Raw genomic sequence first — 20,919 nt, forward strand, 5'->3', positions numbered from 1 at the left:
AGTAAATTTGAATCTATGAAAATATTCAAAATGAGTCACAGTGAAAAGTATTTGACCAAATAAAGCTGGCTTACTGTACTGTAGTAATAATACTAATTATTATTATTATTATGGCATTTGTTAAGCACATACTATGTGCCAAGCACTATTCTAAGCACTGGGGTAGATACAAGCTAATCTGGTTAGACACAGTCCCTGTCCCTCATGGAGCTCACATTGAGGCACAGAGAAGTTAAGTGACTTGCCCAAAGTCACACAGTAGACATGTAGCAGAGTGGGTTTAGAACCCAGGTCCTTCTGACTCCCAAGCCACGCTGCTTAGTGGATAGAAGGATTAAGTGAAATAAGTGAAATTTGGGCTCCACTGTCCTAAGCTCTTCCTCCGCACTCTGGATGTGATATAAGCTGTCTTTCTTCTTTTTTTTCTGATTAGGATGAGCACAGCCCTTTGGTTTTTCCTTATCTCTTCTCCCCTCCCTAACTTCGCATTGTGTGGCACTATCCTGACTTCTTTCTGGGTGCTTAGGAAGAGTAAAATCTCTCATGCTGTTCATAGCTCAGAAGCAGAAAGTGCTAAGTGGTGTGCCAGCCAAGATTAGTATAGATAGTTCTAGTCCTGGCATAGAGCCTACATCTGAGCCACAACCCCATCAGCTTCACTTAGCCTTAACATTGCTGCAGTTGAAAGGACACGTGTAAGCAGTTCCTTTTCTTATTTTGACCCATTAGGTAAATAAGTTTGGAGGGGGCTTTTTGTCAGTTGTGTCCTATACAACTGGTCCTAGAACTTTTTCAGCTTGGGATCTCATCCGGACTTCTTTAACTATTGGGTAAAAAGGGCAGTTACCTTCAGTTAGCTTATTTTATTTTGTTAGTATGTTTGGTTTTGTTCTCTGTCTCCCCCTTCTAGACTGTGAGCCCACTGTTGGGTAGGGACTGTCTCTATATGTTGCCAGCTTGTACTTCCCAAGCGCTTAGTACAGTGCTCTGCACACAGTAAGCGCTCAATAAATGCGATTGATTGAATGATTGAAGTGACTTGTCGAAGGTCACTCAGCTGACAGGCGGTGGAGGTGGGGTTTGAACGCCTGACCTCTGACTCCAAAGCCCGGGCTCTTGCCACTGAACCACACTGCTTCTCTATACTGCACTATGCTATACTGTAATATACAATATACTATCGTATTCCCAAGCGCTTAGTACAGTGCTGTACACACTGTAAGCGCTCAATAAATAAATACAATTTATTTTATTTTGTTAAGATGTTTTGTTTTGTTCTCTGTCTCCCCCTTCTAGACTGTGAGCCCACTGTTGGGTAGGGACCATCTCTATATGTTGCCAACTTGTACTTCCCAAGCGCTTAGTACAGTGCTCTGCACACAGTAAGCGCTCAATAAATACGATTGATTGATTGATTGATTGATTGATTCAGGAACTCCCCTGGTCATCCAACAGCACTCTTTTCTCCTCTCTCCCTTCTTACTGGAGCCAGTGCTTCTGAGGGGCTAAAAATAGCCCCTCTGGTGTGGGGAAGAAAAACACTTTCTTGTTTTTCAGTAAAAGAGGGAGAAGAGAACTTTGGCCTGGGAGGAGGGTGGGACAAGAATCCCAGGGCTACCAGAGCTATAATCTCACCCTGGTCCCCAACCTGCAATGATGCCGAAAGTAAAAGTCCTGAAAGTTGAATTTCAGGGACCTCTATGGTCTCTGTCTTTAGGATAAAGGTCATGTCCCTGTCATCAGTCTCTGGTGTACACAGTCCCAGCTTTGCATAGGCAAAGGAGGGTTTCATGCAGGGCCAGATTGTCTCCCAGATCTGATCCAAATTGGTGGGCTGGAGATTTGTAGGTCTCTGCTTCCCTTCAGCAAATTTGTTTCTAAATCATATTGGCATAAAGTCATGAAGCTTGAAGGAACCTTGAGAGTTCATCTGGTCTAGCCTCCTGCCTCCTGGCCAGTAGTACCAAAACCACCCAACACTGATATTTTCTGTTGTTTCTTTGAAGAACTCTCCAGGGATGACCACAGCCTTCCCTGATAACCTGTTCCAGTGTTTCATCATCCTGAGAAACAAGGAATCTCTTCCTTATGTCTAAATTAAATTTCTTGCTGGAATTTAAGGTCTTTTCATATATTAAATACTGAGTTGCTAGGGTGCTGACGAAGTCCTTGACTTGAGGCTCTCATCAGGATCAGATTATTTGCTCTGGCTCCCCGCCCCCATCCCCCATGGTTTGTTGTTGTTTTTTTAACTATTTAACAGTGTATTTTTCATTATTTTGATGCCTCGTGAAAGGGCCAGAAGCATTTGAAAGAAGTCCTGTGGATATGATTGTAAAAACATCCTTATTTTCAAACCCAAATAAGTTTTTAATATTTCTGTCCAAGAAAACCTTGAGTTCTAGTCCCTTCTCTGTGGGACCCTGGGCAAGTCAGTTTATTTTCCGTTGCTTTGTGTGTGAAGTTAAGTCAGTACTATTTATGGAGTTGTTCTGAAGAATGATAACTAAGTCCTTTTAAAAATATCATGAAGTCTTCCCAGATTAACCATATCTGTTCTGTTCACTCCTTTCACTAAACGTTTAACATTTACTATAAACCTGAAGAATAATTTATGTAATCAGCATTTTACTGTCATCCGTGCTCTTATAAATTTTATACATATGCTCTGCTGAATGTGTGATAGGTTATTTGTGAACTGGTGTTTCTGTGTTTAACTTTGGGTTACCCCAATAGTTCCTTGGAGATGAGAACTGTGTCTTTACCTTTCTTCATAACTTCCCACAATGTCAACGGAAGTACTTGCCACACAGAGGGCAGTCAGTGCTGTTGACTGACTGAAAATAAGGTTATGTATAGAGCTCCTATCTCCATGCAGCTCAAGCCCCTTCTCAGAGGCATTTTAGTACTGCACGATGAAGGAATTTTTACATCCGTTTTCGAATGGCTCTCCGGATAAATTCTTTCTCCCTGTCTTTGCAGTCCCAGTGCTGAATCTTTAGACAGACTCCTCCCGCCTGTGGGCACGGGCCGATCACCACGGAAACGGACTACTAGCCAGTGCAAATCAGAGCCACCCCTATTGCGGACCAGCAAAAGGACAATCTACACAGCGGGCCGCCCTCCCTGGTACAATGAACATGGGACCCAATCGAAGGAGGCTTTTGTCATTGGTAAGGCTGCACAGAAAAGAGTTGGCTGTTCCTTAGTTCTGACTACCTGACTCAGTGGCTTGGGTACTTGCTTAGTGTTTCTGTTCTCTTCTAGTCACTCTTACCTTGTCCTGGCTTTTCTGTTAGGCTCAATGTGGAAGATTTTCTCCCTCCTCAGCATCATTCACTAGCAATGAAGATAATCTCCCTGGAGCCCATTCTTCCTCACCATTGGGGACTCTGGTCGAGTCTTTCTCTGGCTTTTAGACTCCTCATCTGTGATGGTAGGGTTGAGAACATCTTATAAAGAGTAAATTTGGTTCAGTTGTTGTTTTGTTGGATATTGGACTAGTGTGTTAGAAGCCCTATAAAGATTCAGGTAGGTACTTGGGTCTGGTCAAACCAGGTCAGGTAAAAAAAGCCAGGACTGGCTTGAGCCGGGGTGGCATACTGCTCTTCCCTTCCCTGCTCTTCAATTCTCATTCTCTCTTTCTCGCTCTCTATTTGTAAAACACTTACTATGTGCCAGGCACTGTACTAAGCACCGGGATAGATACTGGAGCCCGCAGTCTTAATCCCCATTTTGCAGTTCAGGTAACGGAGCCACAGAGTAGTTAAGTGACTTGCCTAGGGTTACAGAGCAGACAAATGGCAGAGCTGGGACTAGAACCCAGGTCCTTCTGATGCCCAGCCCCATGCTCTATCCACTAGCCATGCTGCCTTTCGTAAGGCCTTTGGGCCCCAGTGTAGGGTTAATGTGAGGTGATGTGGGACGCGTGTACGTTTGTCAAAGCAATGGGATGTTGCTGGAGGAGCTGGGACCTGTAGTCTATGAGCTAGTCCTAGCAGCCTAAATCAACAACCTAACGCATGTAAGCAACCCTCCAAATGTGAGGTTGAGGCCCTTCTGGTCCTGTCAGGAATTGGAATGGACTTAGCTCCCATTATTGTCAGGGCTCAGCTTGGAGCAGTCTTGACTGGACTGAGATTCTTTACTTCTGGTTTCTTGTTACCATCACTAAGACCTGAAATAGGTGAGCCCAGGTTCAGTATTCATTTCACTTTTTCTACTCAACTAACTGGGCTATAAGAACTTAAATCTTGTCCATAGCCCAGGTTTCAAAGTTTATTAGCTCCTAACTGGGAGGGAGAGTGCCTTAGTGGAAAGAGCACTGGACTGGGAATCACGAGATCCTAGCTGTGGAACTTGCTGTGAGACCTTTGGCAATATCATTTAACTTATTTCCACCTGAGTTTCCTCATTCGTAAAGAGGGGATAAAATACCTGTTCTCCCTTCCCCATAGACTGTGAGTCCTGGATGGGACAGGGACTTTGTCTGATCTGATCATCTGGGACTTACCTCCCCCAACACTTAGCACAGGGCTTGATGCCTAACAAGTATCTTCACTTTTATCATCATATTAACTAGATTATGAATATAAACTTTCAGGAGCTTGTGGGTATTTAAGGAATATGGGTTTCAAGCAATTAGAGGGGAAAGCGGAAAAACTTAACAAAAGAAGTAGTGCATGTTCCTTCCATCTAATAGGTGTCTCTTTCATGACAGGCCTGGGTGGAGGAACCGCCTCTGGAAAAACCACCGTGGCCAGAATGATTATAGAAGCTCTGGATGTTCCCTGGGTGGTCCTGCTATCCATGGACTCTTTCTACAAGGTGAGATGCCGACTGGTCTCCAGTGAGAATTGGTGTGAATTCCCCATCCACGGACAGCTGAGATTCATTTTGTCATTGCAGCTTCTTCCCCTTTCAGACACAGCCGTATATATAGTTAGTTGTCCTTCAGAGATGAAGCTGACACCACTTATGGGGAAATATACAAATAGGATTGAGTGTGGCGAAAAAAACTGATGCAGAACTGGTAGTTCCAAACACACCATGTACACCCAAAGATTGTCCCTCGCTGTGTGATGGGTTTGTTGTTTGCCTCAGCTAGAACAGGAGTAGTATTTATTGAGTGCCCACTCGGCATAGCACTGTACTAGTCCCAGCAACCCAAGTCTCCCATATTTCTCCTCTGTAGGTTTTCTACTCCATCCCTGGCTCTTCTCAAGGCAGAAAGAGCAGCCCCCTTTTCTTGACAGTCTTTCTCTTAACAGGTGCTTACAAAGCAGCAACAGGAGCAGGCAGCCAGCAATGACTTCAACTTTGATCATCCTGATGCCTTTGACTTTGACCTGATCATCGCCACCCTCAAGAAACTGAAGCAGGGCAAGAGTGTGAAAATTCCCATTTACGACTTCACCACACACAGCAGAAAAAAAGAATGGGTATGGCAGGGACAGAACTCCATCTTCTGTATGTTTTCCCATATCCACCTGATTTAAATATGCTTTCTGGCTCAGTTGAAATAGGTCAACCATCTTTAAGAAGTAGAAACTGAAGAGTGGTTGGGAGAAGTTGTTGGTGTGTGGGTGATACACTTAATTGCTGTGTCTACCTTTTGTCCTCAATTGGAGAAGCCCTGTTTTAGGCAACTTGTCTAGTAGAGAAACTTCCTCTTTTGAAAATCAGCAGAGACAGAGGTCACCATTTCAAGATGCTGTTAGGATAGCAGTGGCTGAATGCCTGGGAACTCTAAGATAACCTAGAAATGAGGGAAAGTGTTAGGGATAATATTAGTTCACTGCTAACCATGAGAATGGCTATCAAGTAGGGTAAAAGCCACACAGTTCCTGTTGTAATTGGAGAAAATGTTGAGCCGATTGAACCATTGCTATTATGTTCCTAAGAGGCTTCCTCTTTTCCTCATAGCATGCTCTGACTTCTGAGTAGTGTCTTTTCACACGTTAGAGAATTTTTCAGCATCAGGCATGTTGAAGGACTGTTCGTTCCATTAGCTGGCCACTTAACTTCTCCATTTGGTCCCAACTCTCTTTTATTCCAAGAGAGGGTATGTCAAAAATCCCAAATCAGCAAGACAAGGAGATACCCACTAAAGCTTGAAGGTGGTAGGTTTAAAATAAACAAAAGGTGGAGGCTGTTGGAGGTTACTTAGGAGGTTACTTAGGCTTGCTGAGATCCTACTGGCAATCTTTACTGCTGGTTCCGATGAAAACCTCCCTTTTTCTTTCTTTGTAGTTCTCTGTTCTGGTTTGTCAAGAAGAAGCTTCTTAATACTGGTATTCCTTTTTTTCTTTTCAGAAAACTCTGTATGGGGCCAACGTGATTATTTTTGAGGGGATCATGGCATTTTCAGATAAGGAACTCTTGAAGGTGAGAAAGGATTGGTTTTCAGTTTGCAATGAGCTGCAGGGGGGGAAAAGGGTCTCATTCTACTTTAGGGGGGCAATCTTTTATTGAGCAGTTGTTGGGCCCCTACAATGGCATGAGAACAGTGGTTCTCTATAGGATGTTTTGCTGTGTCTGCTTATGCAGCTACCACAACATTTTGATGGCTATTTGTTTTTAAAATCACACCCTCCCCCCCATCCCCACCCCCGAAAGTTCCCTTTTGATTCCTACACAAGGGCACTTGGATGCCCTTTGGCTGTACTGGGGTAGTGGTTATTAGTATGGATGGCCACATTTGAAAGCCACCACTCTTTGTCTTTCGGGATTGAGGATGAGGACAATGGGTAGTAAGAGACCCCATGAGGAAAGCTATGGCAATGATAAGAGTCGATATCCTTCCTAAAGTAGCTGTCCCATTCTCCAAGCTGTACTTGGAGAGAGCCAAGTGAGAGAGAGCCAAGGTAGAGAGCCCCAAAGAAAGAAATATTTATAAAAGGTAGTTGAGAGAAAAAGGATGTGGAGTAAGTCAAAGTATTGAGCTCTTAAAATTCAAAATGATTTTCAAACAGCCCTCAGAGGATCAGTCTGTCCTTCCCAGAATAGTGTGTGTGCGTTAGTGACATGTTGTTGCTCTCACGAGCTTCCTGGGCACTTCAGGTATGCAATACCTTCGCAACTGGCAAGTCATTAACACATCACAAGCCAGAAGGGACATGACCTCCCGTCAACTAATGTTAGGTTAGGAAAAGTGATCCAGTCCAAACTGCTTGTGTTGACCTTAGTACTGTGTAGCCAACATGAAGTATCCACAAGTTAGTCCATGGATAATTTTTTTTTCTATAAAACGTCATCCCTGTGAGCACTGCTCTAAAATTTAACCTGCCAGTTGAGGAATGGAGATTCAGAACTAGTAAATTGAGGCTGCAGGGAGCCAATTCATGTGGTCAATATTAAATAGCATCATTGATTTGCCTCCTACTTTGAAGAATTCATATCACTTTGCGAACATTACTGGTTTATCTTCACTTACTGTTAAGGGAAGGAAGGGGCAGTTAGGCATGCCTTCCCATTTTAATTTAGAGGAAACTTAAGTATGGAAAAAAGGGGTGTTGTGTCCAGGTATTTCAAAGCCAGAATTAGATCCCAGGTCTCCTGCTTCCTAATCCAGATCCATTTTTGACTACCCCTTCATTCCTTTTCCAAAGGAAGAGCCAAAAAGCACCTGCCAATAAACTCTGCTTTGATTCAAAGCATTCAGACAGTAGATTTATGCCAGAAAAGGAGCTTACTGAGGAAAGGCTTGGCCTGGTAGAAGGAGGAATTCCAGTTCCACCACCTGCCTGCTGTGTGACCTGGCAAGGTCATTTAACTTCTCTGTGTCTCAGTTTTCCCATCTGTAAAATGGGGATTTAATACTAGTTCTCCCTCCTACTTAGACTGTGAGCCCCATGTGGGACAGGGACTGTATTTATCTAGCTTGATTAATTTATATCTACCCCAGCACTTAGAGCAGTGCTTGACTGCTTAACAAGTACTAATTATTCTTAATGTTATCATTCTTTTCTGACCACATCCCCAGTCAAAACAAGAGGTTTGGGGCAATAGCCCACCACATCTATAAATGTATTGGAAGCAATTTCCAAGCTGAGATATAAAGAATTCATTTTTAAATAATGCCCTTTTGGGGCCATTTTTCTAATGCCAGTTACCCGAGGTGAAGTTCTGCTCCCCAGCCAGCTAGCAGCTTTAGCACTAATCTGTGGCCATTTTGACAGTAAATGCGTTGCTACATTACATTCTTGCGTACACTTTGCGTGTGCTGCAGTCCTGGTCACCTGCTTGCTCCTTGCACCCACGGTCCCAACAAGAACATGGCTGGCAGGAATGAGAAAGTGCCACTGGCACTACTCAAACCATTCGTCCTATAATAGCCAATTCCTTCACACAGCTTCCCTCCTCTGTCCTAAAGTCCCCATGACTGGACCAAGGCTTATCCATCTTTTACAATGGGAAACTCCATCAACAGCACACATGTGGCGTTACCTGCAGATAAAAAAATTCCTGAAGTCAAATATCAGGATCTTATATGTTCTGAACAGAGATAGCACACTGGGCACCACATGTGATGATGAAATTTATCTGTAATTGTGGATAAACAGGGCACTTAAGTACAGAAAAACATTTTTTGATTCCGCTAATAATGGGGGAGGTAAAAAGCACATAGTAGATTCAGGAAAAGGTCAGTAGTCAACAAAAAAGAGGGATGCAGGAGGGCACCACACAGTTTAGGAATAGACAAGAGATTTATAAGTACATTTGTAAAAAAGACACCCTTTAATCCTGTTAAAGAGTTTTCTCCTCTGTCCTACCACCTACTCAGGTCTTTGGAACTGATGTTATTGAGAAATCTTACTTAAATAGTCCTATACCTGAGATCTCAGCAACTTCAGACCCAGTGTTCCACAATTCCAGGAAGAAAGCCCTATGTGTAAGATTAATAAAGCCACAAAAGACCTGAAAAAGGTCCTTTTAAAAATATCCCTTTGTGTGCAAGTACCTTTTATAAATCAAATTTATAGATAAGAATGTGGGTGCAAATGTGAGAAGCACACAGAGTCGGAATTCAGAGTAACACTTTTCCCCATCTCCATTCTGACATCATTCAGTTTGCAGCCACCCTCTGTGCTGAGAATGTGCATTCAATTTGTTTGAAGGAAAATTATTTATTCTTTCCAAGAGAGCGAGTATCACTCATCCAGATTGCTCAAGTTATTATAGATTCAACATTTAGGCTGTTTTGATGACAGTTTAGAATGTATGTGAAAGAAAGTAAATGTTAAGAGGAAATGGGGTAAATTTAAACCAGTTCTCTGGATTTTTCTGGCATCCTGTCTCATTCCTACAGTATTTGGTCTTTTCTCTTATTTATTTAGCATTTCTAAAGCACCAGGTACAAGCTAAGAATTTTACCAGGGTTTTTATTGTTTCTCATAATGAACCTGTGAATTTTTCAAGTGAAAATTCAGGCCAAGAAAGGTCTCTAGACTGTTAGGCTCACTGTGATCAGGGAATGTATCTACCAACTGTTGTATTGTACTCTCCTAAGTGCTTAGTACAGCCTCTGCACGCAGTAAGTGCTCAATAAATACCATACCATTGATTGATTGATAAATGGCATCTTCAAATAATGAGTGAGCTGACTAAATCAGGGAATATAATTTACTCTGACTAGCCCAGTGATTAATTTAGGAAAGAGGGAGAGTCAAGTTCAGCTCCTCAGTTAACTGAGGAACCATTTTTTAGAACCCAGTTATACTTCTCCCAGTCACCTCAGGAGTTTGCTTTAAGTCTGTGCAGGGTGGTGGTTTAACTTGGTTATGTCTAGCCTTCAGTCAGTCAATTAATGGCATTTACTGAGTGCTTACAGTGAGCAGAGCACTTTATTAAGCGCTCAGGAGAGTAATCATAATAATATTATTAATCGTAGGTTTGCATCATCGTTATATCATTTCAGATAAATGATGAAATTTATCTGTAATTGTGGGTAAACAGGACATTTAAAGGACATTCAGAAAAACATTTGATTCTGCTAATAATGGGGGAGGTAAAAATCACATAGATTCAGGAAAAGGTCAATATTCAGTGAAAAAGAGGGATGCATTTGCACACACATTATCATCTATAATCTTGATTTATAAAAGGTATTTGCACACAAAGGAATATTTTTAATTAATTGTAAGGTCACACAGCAGGCATATGGCCGAGCCGGGATTAGAACCCACGACCTTCTGACTGTCAGGTCCATGCCGTATCTACTAAGCCACGCTGCTTCTGTACAATACAACAGAGTGGGTAGAAAGGTTCCCCGCTTACATGAGTTTACAGTCTAGAAGGGAGCTTACAGTCTTGGAAAAACCCTCTCTGAGCCAACTTCCAGGGTTCATTTGAAGTGAGCTGTTAAAGCACAACATTTGCCTCTTTCATCTTCTGGGTTTATCCTACCTAAATTCTGGCACAAGAATTGTTGCCAGTGTAGATGTACTGGAGAATGAAATGTATTTCAGTGTATAGCGGTAACATGCTGGTCGGTACAATACTCCAACCCCCAAACCCCCAGCCGTGGCAAACATTTCCCCTCTTTAGAAGGCCCTAGGCTCTGTCTCTCAGGGATCACGCAATCCCCAGTCAGGCTTACACTTTCTCCGTGACATGTAGATTCCACCAGAGAGGAGGAGAAACCACTGAGGGATTGGGGATAAGCCAAGTTAACATGCCTCTTGCATCAGCTTTTAGACATGAAGATCTTCGTGGACACTGATTCAGACATCCGCCTGGTCCGACGCCTTCGCCGGGACATCAGTGAGCGGGGGAGGGACATCGAAGGTGTCATCAAGCAGTACAACAAGTTTGTCAAGCCAGCCTTTGATCAGTACATCCAGCCCACCATGCGGCTTGCTGACATTGTTGTCCCACGAGGTAATATAGTAATCATAATTGCGGTAAGCGTTGACTGTGTGCCATGCACTGTAATCAATCATTATTTATTGAGCATTTACCGTGTGCAGAGCCTTGTACATATTACCTGGGAGAGTACAATATGTTAGGCACATTCCCTGCCTACAACAAGCTCACAGTCTAGAGGGGGATACAGACATTAATATAAATAAATAAATTTCATATATATACATAAGTGCTGTGGGGCTGGGGACAGAGGTGAATAAAGGGAGCAAGTCAGGGTGATGCAGAGAGAGTGGGAAAAGAGGAAATGAGAGTATAGTCAGGGAAGGCCTCTTGAAGGTGATGTGCCTTCAATAAGGCTTTGAAGGTGGGGAGAGTAATTATCTGTCGGTTAGGAAAAGGGAGGGCATTCCAGGCCAGAGGCAGGATGTGAGCGAGAGGTCGGTGATGAGTTAGATGAGATCGAGGTACAGTGAGCAGGTTTGCGTTAGAGGAACCATGCGTGCGGGCTGGGTTGGAGTAGGAGAATAATGAGGTGAGGTGGGAGGGGGCAAGGAGTTTGAGTGCTTTAAAGTCAATGGTAAGGAGTTTCTGTTCGATGCGTAGGTGGTTGGGCAACCACTGCCCTAGTGTAGATGCGAGATAATCAGGTCCCACATGAGGCTCACAGTCTAAGTAGCGTGGCTCAGTGGAAAGAGCCCGGGCTTTGGAGTCAGAGTTCATGGGTTCAAATTCCAGCTCTGCCAACTGTCAGCTTTGTGACTTTGGGCAAGTCACTTAGCTTCCCAGGGCCTCAGTTACCTCATCTGCAAAATGGGGATTAAAATGGTGTGAGCCCCCCGTGGGACAACCTGATCACCTTGTGACCTCCCCAGCGCTTAGAACAGTGCTTGGCCCATAGTAAGTGCTTAACAAATACCAACATTATTATTATTAAGTAGGAAGGAAAAAAGGCATTGAATCACCGTTTTGCAGATAAGGGAACTGAGGCACAGAGACGTTAAGTGACTTGCCTAAGGTTACCCAGCAGGTCAGTGGTGGAGGCAGGATGAGAGCCCAGGTCCTCCGACTCCGAGGCCCATGCTCTTTCCATTAGGCCATGCTGTTTTCCCTTCTTTATCTATGTGCCCTTTCTTAATTCCTAACTCTTAGCTTCCAGTCCTTTTGTGTTTTCCAGCCGGTCATTCCCAAACGAAATCTGACCAAGCGGATTCCTCGGGCTCCACCTAGTGGTAGCATTAGGCTATTAATGCAATTAATCAATTAATTAATTAATATTAACCAGTTAATCAATCAATGGTATTGAACGCTTACTTTGAGCAGGGCACTGTACTAAGCACTTGGGAAAGTACCGTGCGATAGAGTCGGTGGACCCGATCTGTGTCCACAAGGAGTTTACAGTTTACACAGACATTAAAGTAAATTACAGATAGGGAGATAGTAGAGTATAAGGATCTTAGCATAAGCATTGTGGGGCTTCATATATCCAAAACGTTTAAGGGGTACACAGCCAGATGCATAGTCGATGTGGAGGAGAAGGTGGATGGGGAAATGAGGGTTTAGTCAGGGAAGGCCTCCTGGAGGAGATGGGATTTTAGAAGGATTTTGAAACCGGGGAGAGTGGTGGACTGTTGGATATGAAGGGGGAGGAAGATCCAGGCCTGAGGAAGAATGGGGACCAGGGTGTTGTAGATGAGATCGAGATACAGAGAGTAGGTTGACAGTAGGGGAGCAGAGTGGGCTGTAATAGGAGTCCAGCAAGGTAATCAGTCAATCGATGGTATTTATTGAGCACTTACTATGTGCCGAGCATTGTACTAAGCAGTTGGGAGAGTACAATACAACAGAATTAGCAGACACATTCCCTGCCCATAACGAGCTTAAGTAAGAAAGGAAGGAGAGAGCTGATTGAGTGCCTGAAAGCCTATGGTAAGGAGCGTCTGTTTGATGTGGAGGTGGATGGGCAGCCATTGGAGGTTTTGGAGGAGTGGGGCTTTCGCCTCTCGCTGTCATTCCTGGGCTTTCCACCTCTGAGCTAAATGAAATTAGAACTGCAGAATTCTGCCATTGCCCTACTCCCTCAACCCCACACCTTGATTTACTTCTCGGGTCATCACACTAGTTTACAGCATGCCTTCTCAATCTTTTAACTACTTTCCAGTTTTAATAAGACCCTACAGACCAAAAAACAGTGTCAGCACCATTTGTTCAGTGCTATAGAAGGTGCATAGGAAACATTCAAATGAAGCCAAAGATGTGATCCTGTCCTCAAGCAACTTGTAATCTAAAAGGAGGGACTGTAGGCAGAGTGTGCCAACTAGGCCTGAGTTAGGAATAAGGGAGTAGATTTAAGTAATAGGCACGAGTGAATAAATAAATAAATAAATAAATAAGCACATCAGATCTGAAGTGGCTTGCTAGCTGGCAACATGCTCTTAATTTTATTATTAGAAACCTTTGGTAGTGAGTTGTATGTGGGGTTTCTATTTCTCAGAACTCCAAATTAAATAGATTCCAGAAAACTTGAATGAAAGAAACTTGAATGTCATGATGCCCTCTCAGACTGAATTCTACCTACTGGGAAGATGTCTTATGTGATGATTATGTGTGAGAAAATTCTAATATCTTTTGAAACTCAGTGCTGTGGTTGAAAGGAGGTTGTCAAGAAGGTTCAGAATTAATTTTTAAATGTCACACAAACAAAAAACAAGAGTGTTATCAATCCCATTGCTTTGCCAGCAAATTAGAAAAATGCGCCAGTATTTTTATAAAGCTCCCGTCTGCTAAGCAATCTCTTCTGGACAAATGTGAAAATAAATACACTGAGCCATTTTAGGTCCATTAGGTGCTTTATGGAAGCAGGAAACCTGCAAAGGTTGAGATGGGAGCTCAAAAGAGGTAGCTCCTTTTAAACAAATCACTAATGTCTGTTTAGATTTTCTCCTTCATACAGTATCCTCTGTTTCAGATGAAATTCTTGAATTCAGCTATTGCCACCCCTGTACAAAAAGTCACTTTTTAAACAAAGCTTGGCAGCATAAAAATTGAAGGGGAAAACGATTATGATCCAAATATATGTTCCCCTTTACAAATATCTGATTTATTTTCTGAATGTTTTAGCTGCAGTTTATAACCATTTGTCTTTTCTCCTCCAAATGCACGTAAGGAAGTGGAAACACAGTCGCCATTGATCTAATTGTGCAGCATGTTCACAGCCAGCTGGAAGAGGTAAGGAAGGGTCAGGGCTGTTTGCAAGAAACCGGAGAGATCAGGAAAGAGAAACCTCAGTTACACAGTGCCGTGGACTGCTGCTATTCAAGCTAGTTTATTAGTTATTCAAGCCCCAAGACTAAGGCAAGATTGCTTTCCAGAAATTGTGAGGCATTAAAGCACACCAGAAAGACTTTTAACCGCCTCTCTCTTTTCCCACCCCACATGTCTCCCTTTCTCACTGCTTGAAAGATGGGGTGGGGAGGGATCTCCACATCTTTTCCATCTATAGAATTTACCGCAACCTTTATGTCCAAGGGGAGTGAGTGTGACAAGGTTGAACAAAAGTTTTCCCTGAAGGTTTTACCTTTTTCTGTGTGGTTACCACCAAATAGTACATATTAAGTGCCATTGCTTTCTTGTGTTGTCCAAGGGTTTACCCATTGTGTATGAAATAGACTGGCTCAATGGCACACTGTTCTCAAAAAAAAGATCAGAGTTCAGACTTACAGGAGCAAATCTCAAATGTGGAGAAAATAAGTATAATGGTTGCAGCATAGAGCCAGTGAGCCAAGAAACCAAGTTGTTTACAGCTAGATTGGACAGAGGATGAAGTTATTGTGCTTGCATTTTAGAGCCGTTCCTGGCAATTTGCAATGTTGCAAGTGTTACGAGCACAAATCCTTTTTCAGACTTCCACTGTGATGTTTGTCCCATTTCCTTCTGTGTATTCTAGCTCTCTCCTAATATCCTAAAGGTTTGTTTTTTTAAAGTAACAATTACTTTGAGGCTTTTGTTAAGGAAGTGCCATTCAAGGAAAGTTCTAAATTCAATACTCTTTTGCCACCTGTTTGAGTTTAGAATGTGTCTGAGAGTCTTTAGAAGCCGTATTGCCGGTGCACATTGCCTCTTTGTAAAGTCCGTACATTTATCCGGTAGATCGGCAGCCATAAATAAAGAGAACTATTCTGTGTGGTGGAGAGTTGAGGGAGAAAGAGTAGCGAAGTGTATCTTCAGAGCGTCAGCTTTTTCTTGTCAGTCACCCACCTCTTTAAAAATTCCTCAATTACTAAGAATCATAAAAGCAAAGTATGGAAGGAGCAGTGATCATCGAATCAATTCTTCAAATTTCAGAAGGGCTCAAAGCATTGTGCTGAGATCTTCAGGGAAGAAAATTTTACAGCTTCCCTTGGTAATTTTTACTGTCAAAAAGTTCTAGTATCTACTGAGGATCCTGCCAACCGCACTCGTATCCTTCCTCCAGTTCTGTTTTCAGTGCAGTTGGAGGACATTACAGTTAAAATAGATACTATATCCCCTCCCAACCCCCTTCTATAGAAAGGTTGAATGATCCCAATTCGTAGTACTAGTTTACACTATGTTTATTCTGAACAGTCATTCCTAGTTATTACTGAAGAACTGGGATCAGTCTATATTTCTGCGGTCGTTGTAGTCTGAAAATCCATGAGAATTATTGGGCAGGCTCCCGTGCTGTCTAGATGTCTTGATAGCTTTTCGGAGCACCTCTCTATATTCCCTGACATTATCAAGTTTTTGTCAGTTGACTTCGGCTCCAGCTCCTTACCCTACTGGTGGGAGTTTCTTTTCCTTGAACTGCCAAGTTGTTCACAGCACTTAGAGAGTTATTTGCTTGCTTTGCTCAGGGCTGAGTTCTGAGTGAAATGTGTTCGGGCGGGTAGAGAGTTGAAACTGGGTTTGTGGACAGTTCTTTAGTCCCACCTTGCCTTTCTCAGAGCCTTCTGCTGGCAGTTATCGCCTGCTTGATGGAAACTCAGTGCCGGAGATCATAATGCCACTTGCTGTGGTGCTATGTTAACTAGGATATCAAAGGAAGTCCCTAGCTGGGTGAGCAGTAAATGTCTCACATAGAGATTAATCCTGCAGTCACATCAGAAGAAATGTTAAAGGACAGTAGCAGCTAGGTCTAAGAAATCCGATTAACCAAGTGTTATTTCCGGTGACACACGAGCCGGGTGGCCATGTTCAGAAAAGGACTCAGAAAAACATGTCAGTTCTTCCCAGCCACTTCCCTTGAAATTTTTTTCTAAAACACTTTGCAGATCATACACCATACAAGATGCTTTGCTTTTAAGGACACCCGCACTGAGCAAATGAGAAGCAAACTTTCCTGTGTGGTTGGTGGGTGGATCGGGAGATGAACGTTGCCTGAATGTGATTGCCGTGAAGTTCAATCGAGTTTTTCCCTGCCTTTGAAAAAATGATTCCTTAATTGCTGTTGATGATGCATAACCCCAATTGCATTGTGTCTTTCTGTGTTGCTGCCACAGCGTGAACTCAGTGTCAGGTAAGATTCCTCTAACCCTGTCCTGTCTGCAAGGAATGAGGCATTTCCAATACCTGGCTTGAGACGCACGATTGGTGGCTAAAGCCTCACCCAGGCTTAAACTTCAGTCTCTTGAATTCTGTCTACGTTCAGAACTAAAACTGATAGAGTTCCCCCATCTCTTCTTCGGTGGAGCAGGAAATGTAGTGCTTTGTTAACTGGACACATATTAGATCGTGGACGTGTCGCTTCAATGATATAACAGGTGTGGTCTTGACTGGGTAACGATTTTGCCCAAGGACATTTAGCTTTATAAAATTCTAAAAGCCAAAAATATGATTCTTCCCAATCCAGATTTGCCACTTCAGGGAAAAGTAATTATGGTCCTGAACTCCACTAGTTGGTGGGTTTTTTTCCCTTAAGAATGACTTTGTTGAATTTTTTTGGAATTTGTTTTTCCCTTGCTTAATGACCAGTTTTGACAACCAAATCCTGCCTCTCTGGATTGAAATGACTTTCTTAAGAGCAGACATAATTTATTGCAAAATTCTTGTCAGCGTGAAAATCATTTTTCCCCTCTCCAGTTGGTGCTGAGTGCCAGTCGGGGCAAAAAAAACCCCATAAAGTTCAAATAAGTCATTTTCCTGAAATCTATTCAACTTGTCGCCTAGTAGCCCACCGAGTCAGGTTTTTAAAGAGGCTCTGTCCATCCACAATTAGGGAGACTGGCACTCACAGGACTCACGAAAACAGGTCTTCGGCAACCTATGGAACCTAGGCTCCATGAAGGTTGTCAAACCCTGACTTTGTCAGTGACCTCACACGATTCTAAGACCTTGTGGTGAAAATTTGGCCCAGTAAAGTGATACCCAAGTATTTTGTTTCAAAGGATAATAAAATTGCAGATTTATAGGGAGGGATTATTTTCTTGCATTTTGCGGGGAGTGAAAAGAAAAATAAGCCATATCCTTAGTTAGTTAAAACTAATATTGAGAAGATGAGATCCAAAGAAGTTATGATACCATTTGAAAAAATTATCACTCTTAAGTAGTAGTCACCAAAATAACTCGGGTATTACAGTGCAAAGATTTTTGGTCATCTTCATTTCACAGACAACTTTCAGTGTATCCCTGGGGAATGTCAGATCTTTCTCTGCATTTTGAGTAGAAGATTTGATGGTCCCTCATAAATGACAATAAAGTAACTGAAGTCAAAGCTCTACCGGGTTTTATTGACCCCCCCCAACCTCACTCTAATCCTTCAATTAACTCACCCGTACAGTATCTAGGAAACAGAAGACTGATGACTAAAAGTCCAGTTAAAAGAAAAGACTAAAATGATACTATTAGTGGGAGAGCCTTGTTTTGTAAACCATTGAAGCAAATATGAAAAGCCTAGGTTGCTTTAGCTAAAAGAAAGGCACCACAGGAGTGCTACCCACTATTTGGTCTGTTGGTCACAAATGTCACTTATTTTCCTAGGAAACATAAGTATAAATGGACTGTGTAATTTAAAGACAGATTAGAAATGCAGAGTTGCTGAGGACCCAGATTTGTAGGCTGATTAACAGACTTTCACGTGACTAGGCTATGTAGTCGATTGTGACAATCTGTAGAATTTTTCCAGGGGTTATTTCCTCACCTGGGAACTGTAGATGCTTCCCAGGAATTCCTGAGGCAAACAGATAGGACCACTTCCTTGGATACAGGTGGAAGAAGTTCCACGGCTTAGGGATTTGTTCGAGTCTTAAAGCTTTGAATTACATCAGTTCTCTCAACGGTAGCAATAAAACCCTAGGAAATCCATATTCTTTCCAAAAAATACTCTTTCCTTTTGCTTCATATGTATTTTATAGCGCTAAAATAGTCCCTTATTTTTGCACCGTTCTTCATAATCCTTACGACTCGAAAATGTCAGGAGCAGTATCCCTATTTTACGGAAAAGGAGATTGAGGCTCAACTGACCTTCTCTGGAAAACCCAGCAAGTTACTTGTGGTAAGACCAGTATCCGAACTCACGGCCCTGAATCAGCCGGCCAGTGGATGATCTGCTGAGCCGAATGCCTTACTCCTCAGCCCGCCCTAGATATGAGTTGTCTTCTAGACACTGAAATTCACATTCATAGTGAGGTTTAATGGTTGAAATGTCAACCGTTAAAGCAAGCTACGTGTTTGAAATGCCTCAACTTCATTTGGTCCTCGTTGCTTCTGCATACCTCTATGCCTCTGGTCTGCTTCCTGTAAAATCGCATGTACAGCAAAGAGCTGACACCTCTGCACGGCCCTTTCTGAGAATCGGTCACCCTTCTGATTTTATTTTACTTATTCTTTGTTTCCTTTTGAAGCTTTTGTTCTGCAAAAGAAAAAATAGTTTCCAAAGTTTAGACCTTTAGAAAACGCCTCAAAGCGGGCCTGTTGAATTTTCCATTCGTTGGTCAGCCACAAGGAAGTGGTGGCAGGAAGCCCAGAGTACCTGCTTCAGACACAGGAAGCGTGACTATCACGATGGGAGGCACTCCTGCAGTTCCCCTATGAGCAGCGCCCGTTGGACAGAGGACGCCACGGGGCCCCTCGGAGTCGGCTAGTCGGGTTGGGTTCATGATTGAGGCCATGGGTGGGACACATTCGTGTGGTCTCTGGGTCTGGTTTGCTGTTAGACCTGGAGGCCTCCCTCCATCTTAAGGAGAGGCAGAGCAGACTCGCCCCAAGGACAGGTGGTGTTATTCTGCCACAAGCAGAGTTCCCTCCCAGTGATTTCTCCAAACTCACCCTAGATTGCCTGTGCCTGCCTTCGCCCGACCCCCAGAAGGGAACTGGCAACTGAGACCTCGGGTTCCTCCCATTTAGAGTATCGGCAGCATCCTGAACACTTTAATAATAATAATAATAATGATGGCACTTGTTAAGCGCTTACTATGTGCAAAGCACTGTTCTAAGAAGACTCCTACATTAATACCTTAGCAAGCCTTGAGAGGGGCAAGCCTCCTTCCTGTTGGAACTCCTCATAAGGTGTCTGTAGGGCATACAGTTCTCCCGTGGTGATGATACCGGGCTTGGTATGACACTTTTTTTCTGCCTCACACACAGTCATACAGTCACACACAGACACACTCACTCACCTCTCCCCCCCCCCCCCAAATTGGTGAATTCTACAGTCTTCAAGGGTAAAGATATACTGTATACATATTAACTGAACCGCAGGAAGAAAATGTATGATGTTGTCAAGGTACAGCCGATTCAAATGTCTTCAAGTCGGATTGAATGGACTGTGGGGTTTTCCAGGATCCAGAGAGTCTAGATTGAACGGTACATTTCAAACCATCTGCGAAGCAAGCAAAGGCTCAAATGGAAAACCCACTGCGAAGGACTGTGGCCTCAGCATTGGGTCTGTTGCATGTTACTGACTAGAGAAAATACCTGCCGGGGAGTGTCCCCCTCGCCCCCACTTTAACTAAATTGCTTTCTTTCTTTTTGTCCTCTCTTTTTATATATATATATATATATACGTACATATATATGTATAAACCATTTGTTTCCTGCCTTGTTCCCTCCCTGAACATAAACTTCAATCTGGTGAGCAGAGGAAGCTACGCTGGGATATGTGAGGAAAAAGTTGCAATATTTTTTATTTTGGTACTAATTCTGTTAGCTTTGTGGTGGAGGCTTCTCTCCAGAGCTTGTTTGCATGCTGGTTTCAGAGTGTATGCCTGTGTACCCAGCCAATTCAGGACCCCTGGGAAGTTCCCCCTGAAAGCAAATACACAGTGGCTCCTAGTATCTCTTTCTTAGCTCCCACAAAAGGAAAACCTGGCCTTGGGGCTGGCATGAGTGAGTTCTGACCCTAAGCCATGCTGGATATTTCAGCAAATGCCCCTCTGGTTGCTGTCATTTACTGAATGGGAAGTTCTTACCGCTAGGTCAAGACGATTTGGGCAGAAGCCAGACAGAGTGATTCTGGTTCTTCTGTCTACTGTAGCTGATTTTTGGATACTGCATCTTAGAAAGTCAGTGATTGGAGGCATAAACTCAAATGATGTTATTTCAGCACAGTCTCTGGCCGGGGCTTGACCCCATTCTGAGTTATGGGGATTTAATGCTTGATCATTATATCCGTGATGCAACAGAATTCAGAGGGGGTAGAAATATCAGTGAATGTGATCTCTGTTACTTTACAGAGAGGAAGATTTACCGCGGGGTCTGTGGGAAATGAGTGGCGGGGAACGGGCTGGACTCTGTGATTAGAAGCAGGATGGATCTGCTCCTAAGGGACTGACTCAGTACTGGGGCTTTCAGTCTGCTTCATTGCAATGAACTGAAACCCTTTTATGTTTCCCTAGACCTGTCTAACGATGAGAGTGTTCGTTTGCCTGTTCAACAAAATTTGAGCCAAAGAAATTCCACCTGTGGCAAGCAAATTAATACTGTTCCCCTTCCCCCTTTCCTCCCTTCTCCCTGAAAAAAAAAAAATTATTTCCCAAATAGCTGAGAGAGCCAGCCTCCGACCTTAATTTCTCAAAATGCTGTTCTTGGCATTTTAGGCTA

General features: G+C 43.0%; 1 protein-coding gene across 2 annotated transcripts in view; it reads left to right on the forward strand.

The window, feature by feature from the left end:
• The window catches only part of UCKL1 (uridine-cytidine kinase 1 like 1), a 52,397-nt gene that overhangs the window by 21,562 nt on the left and 9,916 nt on the right, over positions 1 to 20,919 (forward strand). Inside the window, exons 2-8 of one of the 2 annotated variants that reach the window (XM_038750003.1) lie at positions 2,983 to 3,173; positions 4,721 to 4,827; positions 5,271 to 5,441; positions 6,316 to 6,387; positions 10,692 to 10,881; positions 14,030 to 14,091; positions 16,383 to 16,399. In XM_038750003.1, coding sequence (XP_038605931.1) covers positions 2,983 to 3,173; positions 4,721 to 4,827; positions 5,271 to 5,441; positions 6,316 to 6,387; positions 10,692 to 10,881; positions 14,030 to 14,091; positions 16,383 to 16,399 — 810 coding nt within the window. Of the gene's footprint in view, positions 1 to 2,982; positions 3,174 to 4,720; positions 4,828 to 5,270; positions 5,442 to 6,315; positions 6,388 to 10,691; positions 10,882 to 14,029; positions 14,092 to 16,382; positions 16,400 to 19,958; positions 19,979 to 20,919 lie in introns of both variants that reach the window. The other variant, XM_038750002.1, reaches the window with a different exon arrangement.

The sequence above is a fragment of the Tachyglossus aculeatus genome, chromosome 8, assembly GCF_015852505.1.
Source record: "Tachyglossus aculeatus isolate mTacAcu1 chromosome 8, mTacAcu1.pri, whole genome shotgun sequence".
In the NCBI taxonomy this organism is placed as follows: domain Eukaryota; kingdom Metazoa; phylum Chordata; class Mammalia; order Monotremata; family Tachyglossidae; genus Tachyglossus; species Tachyglossus aculeatus.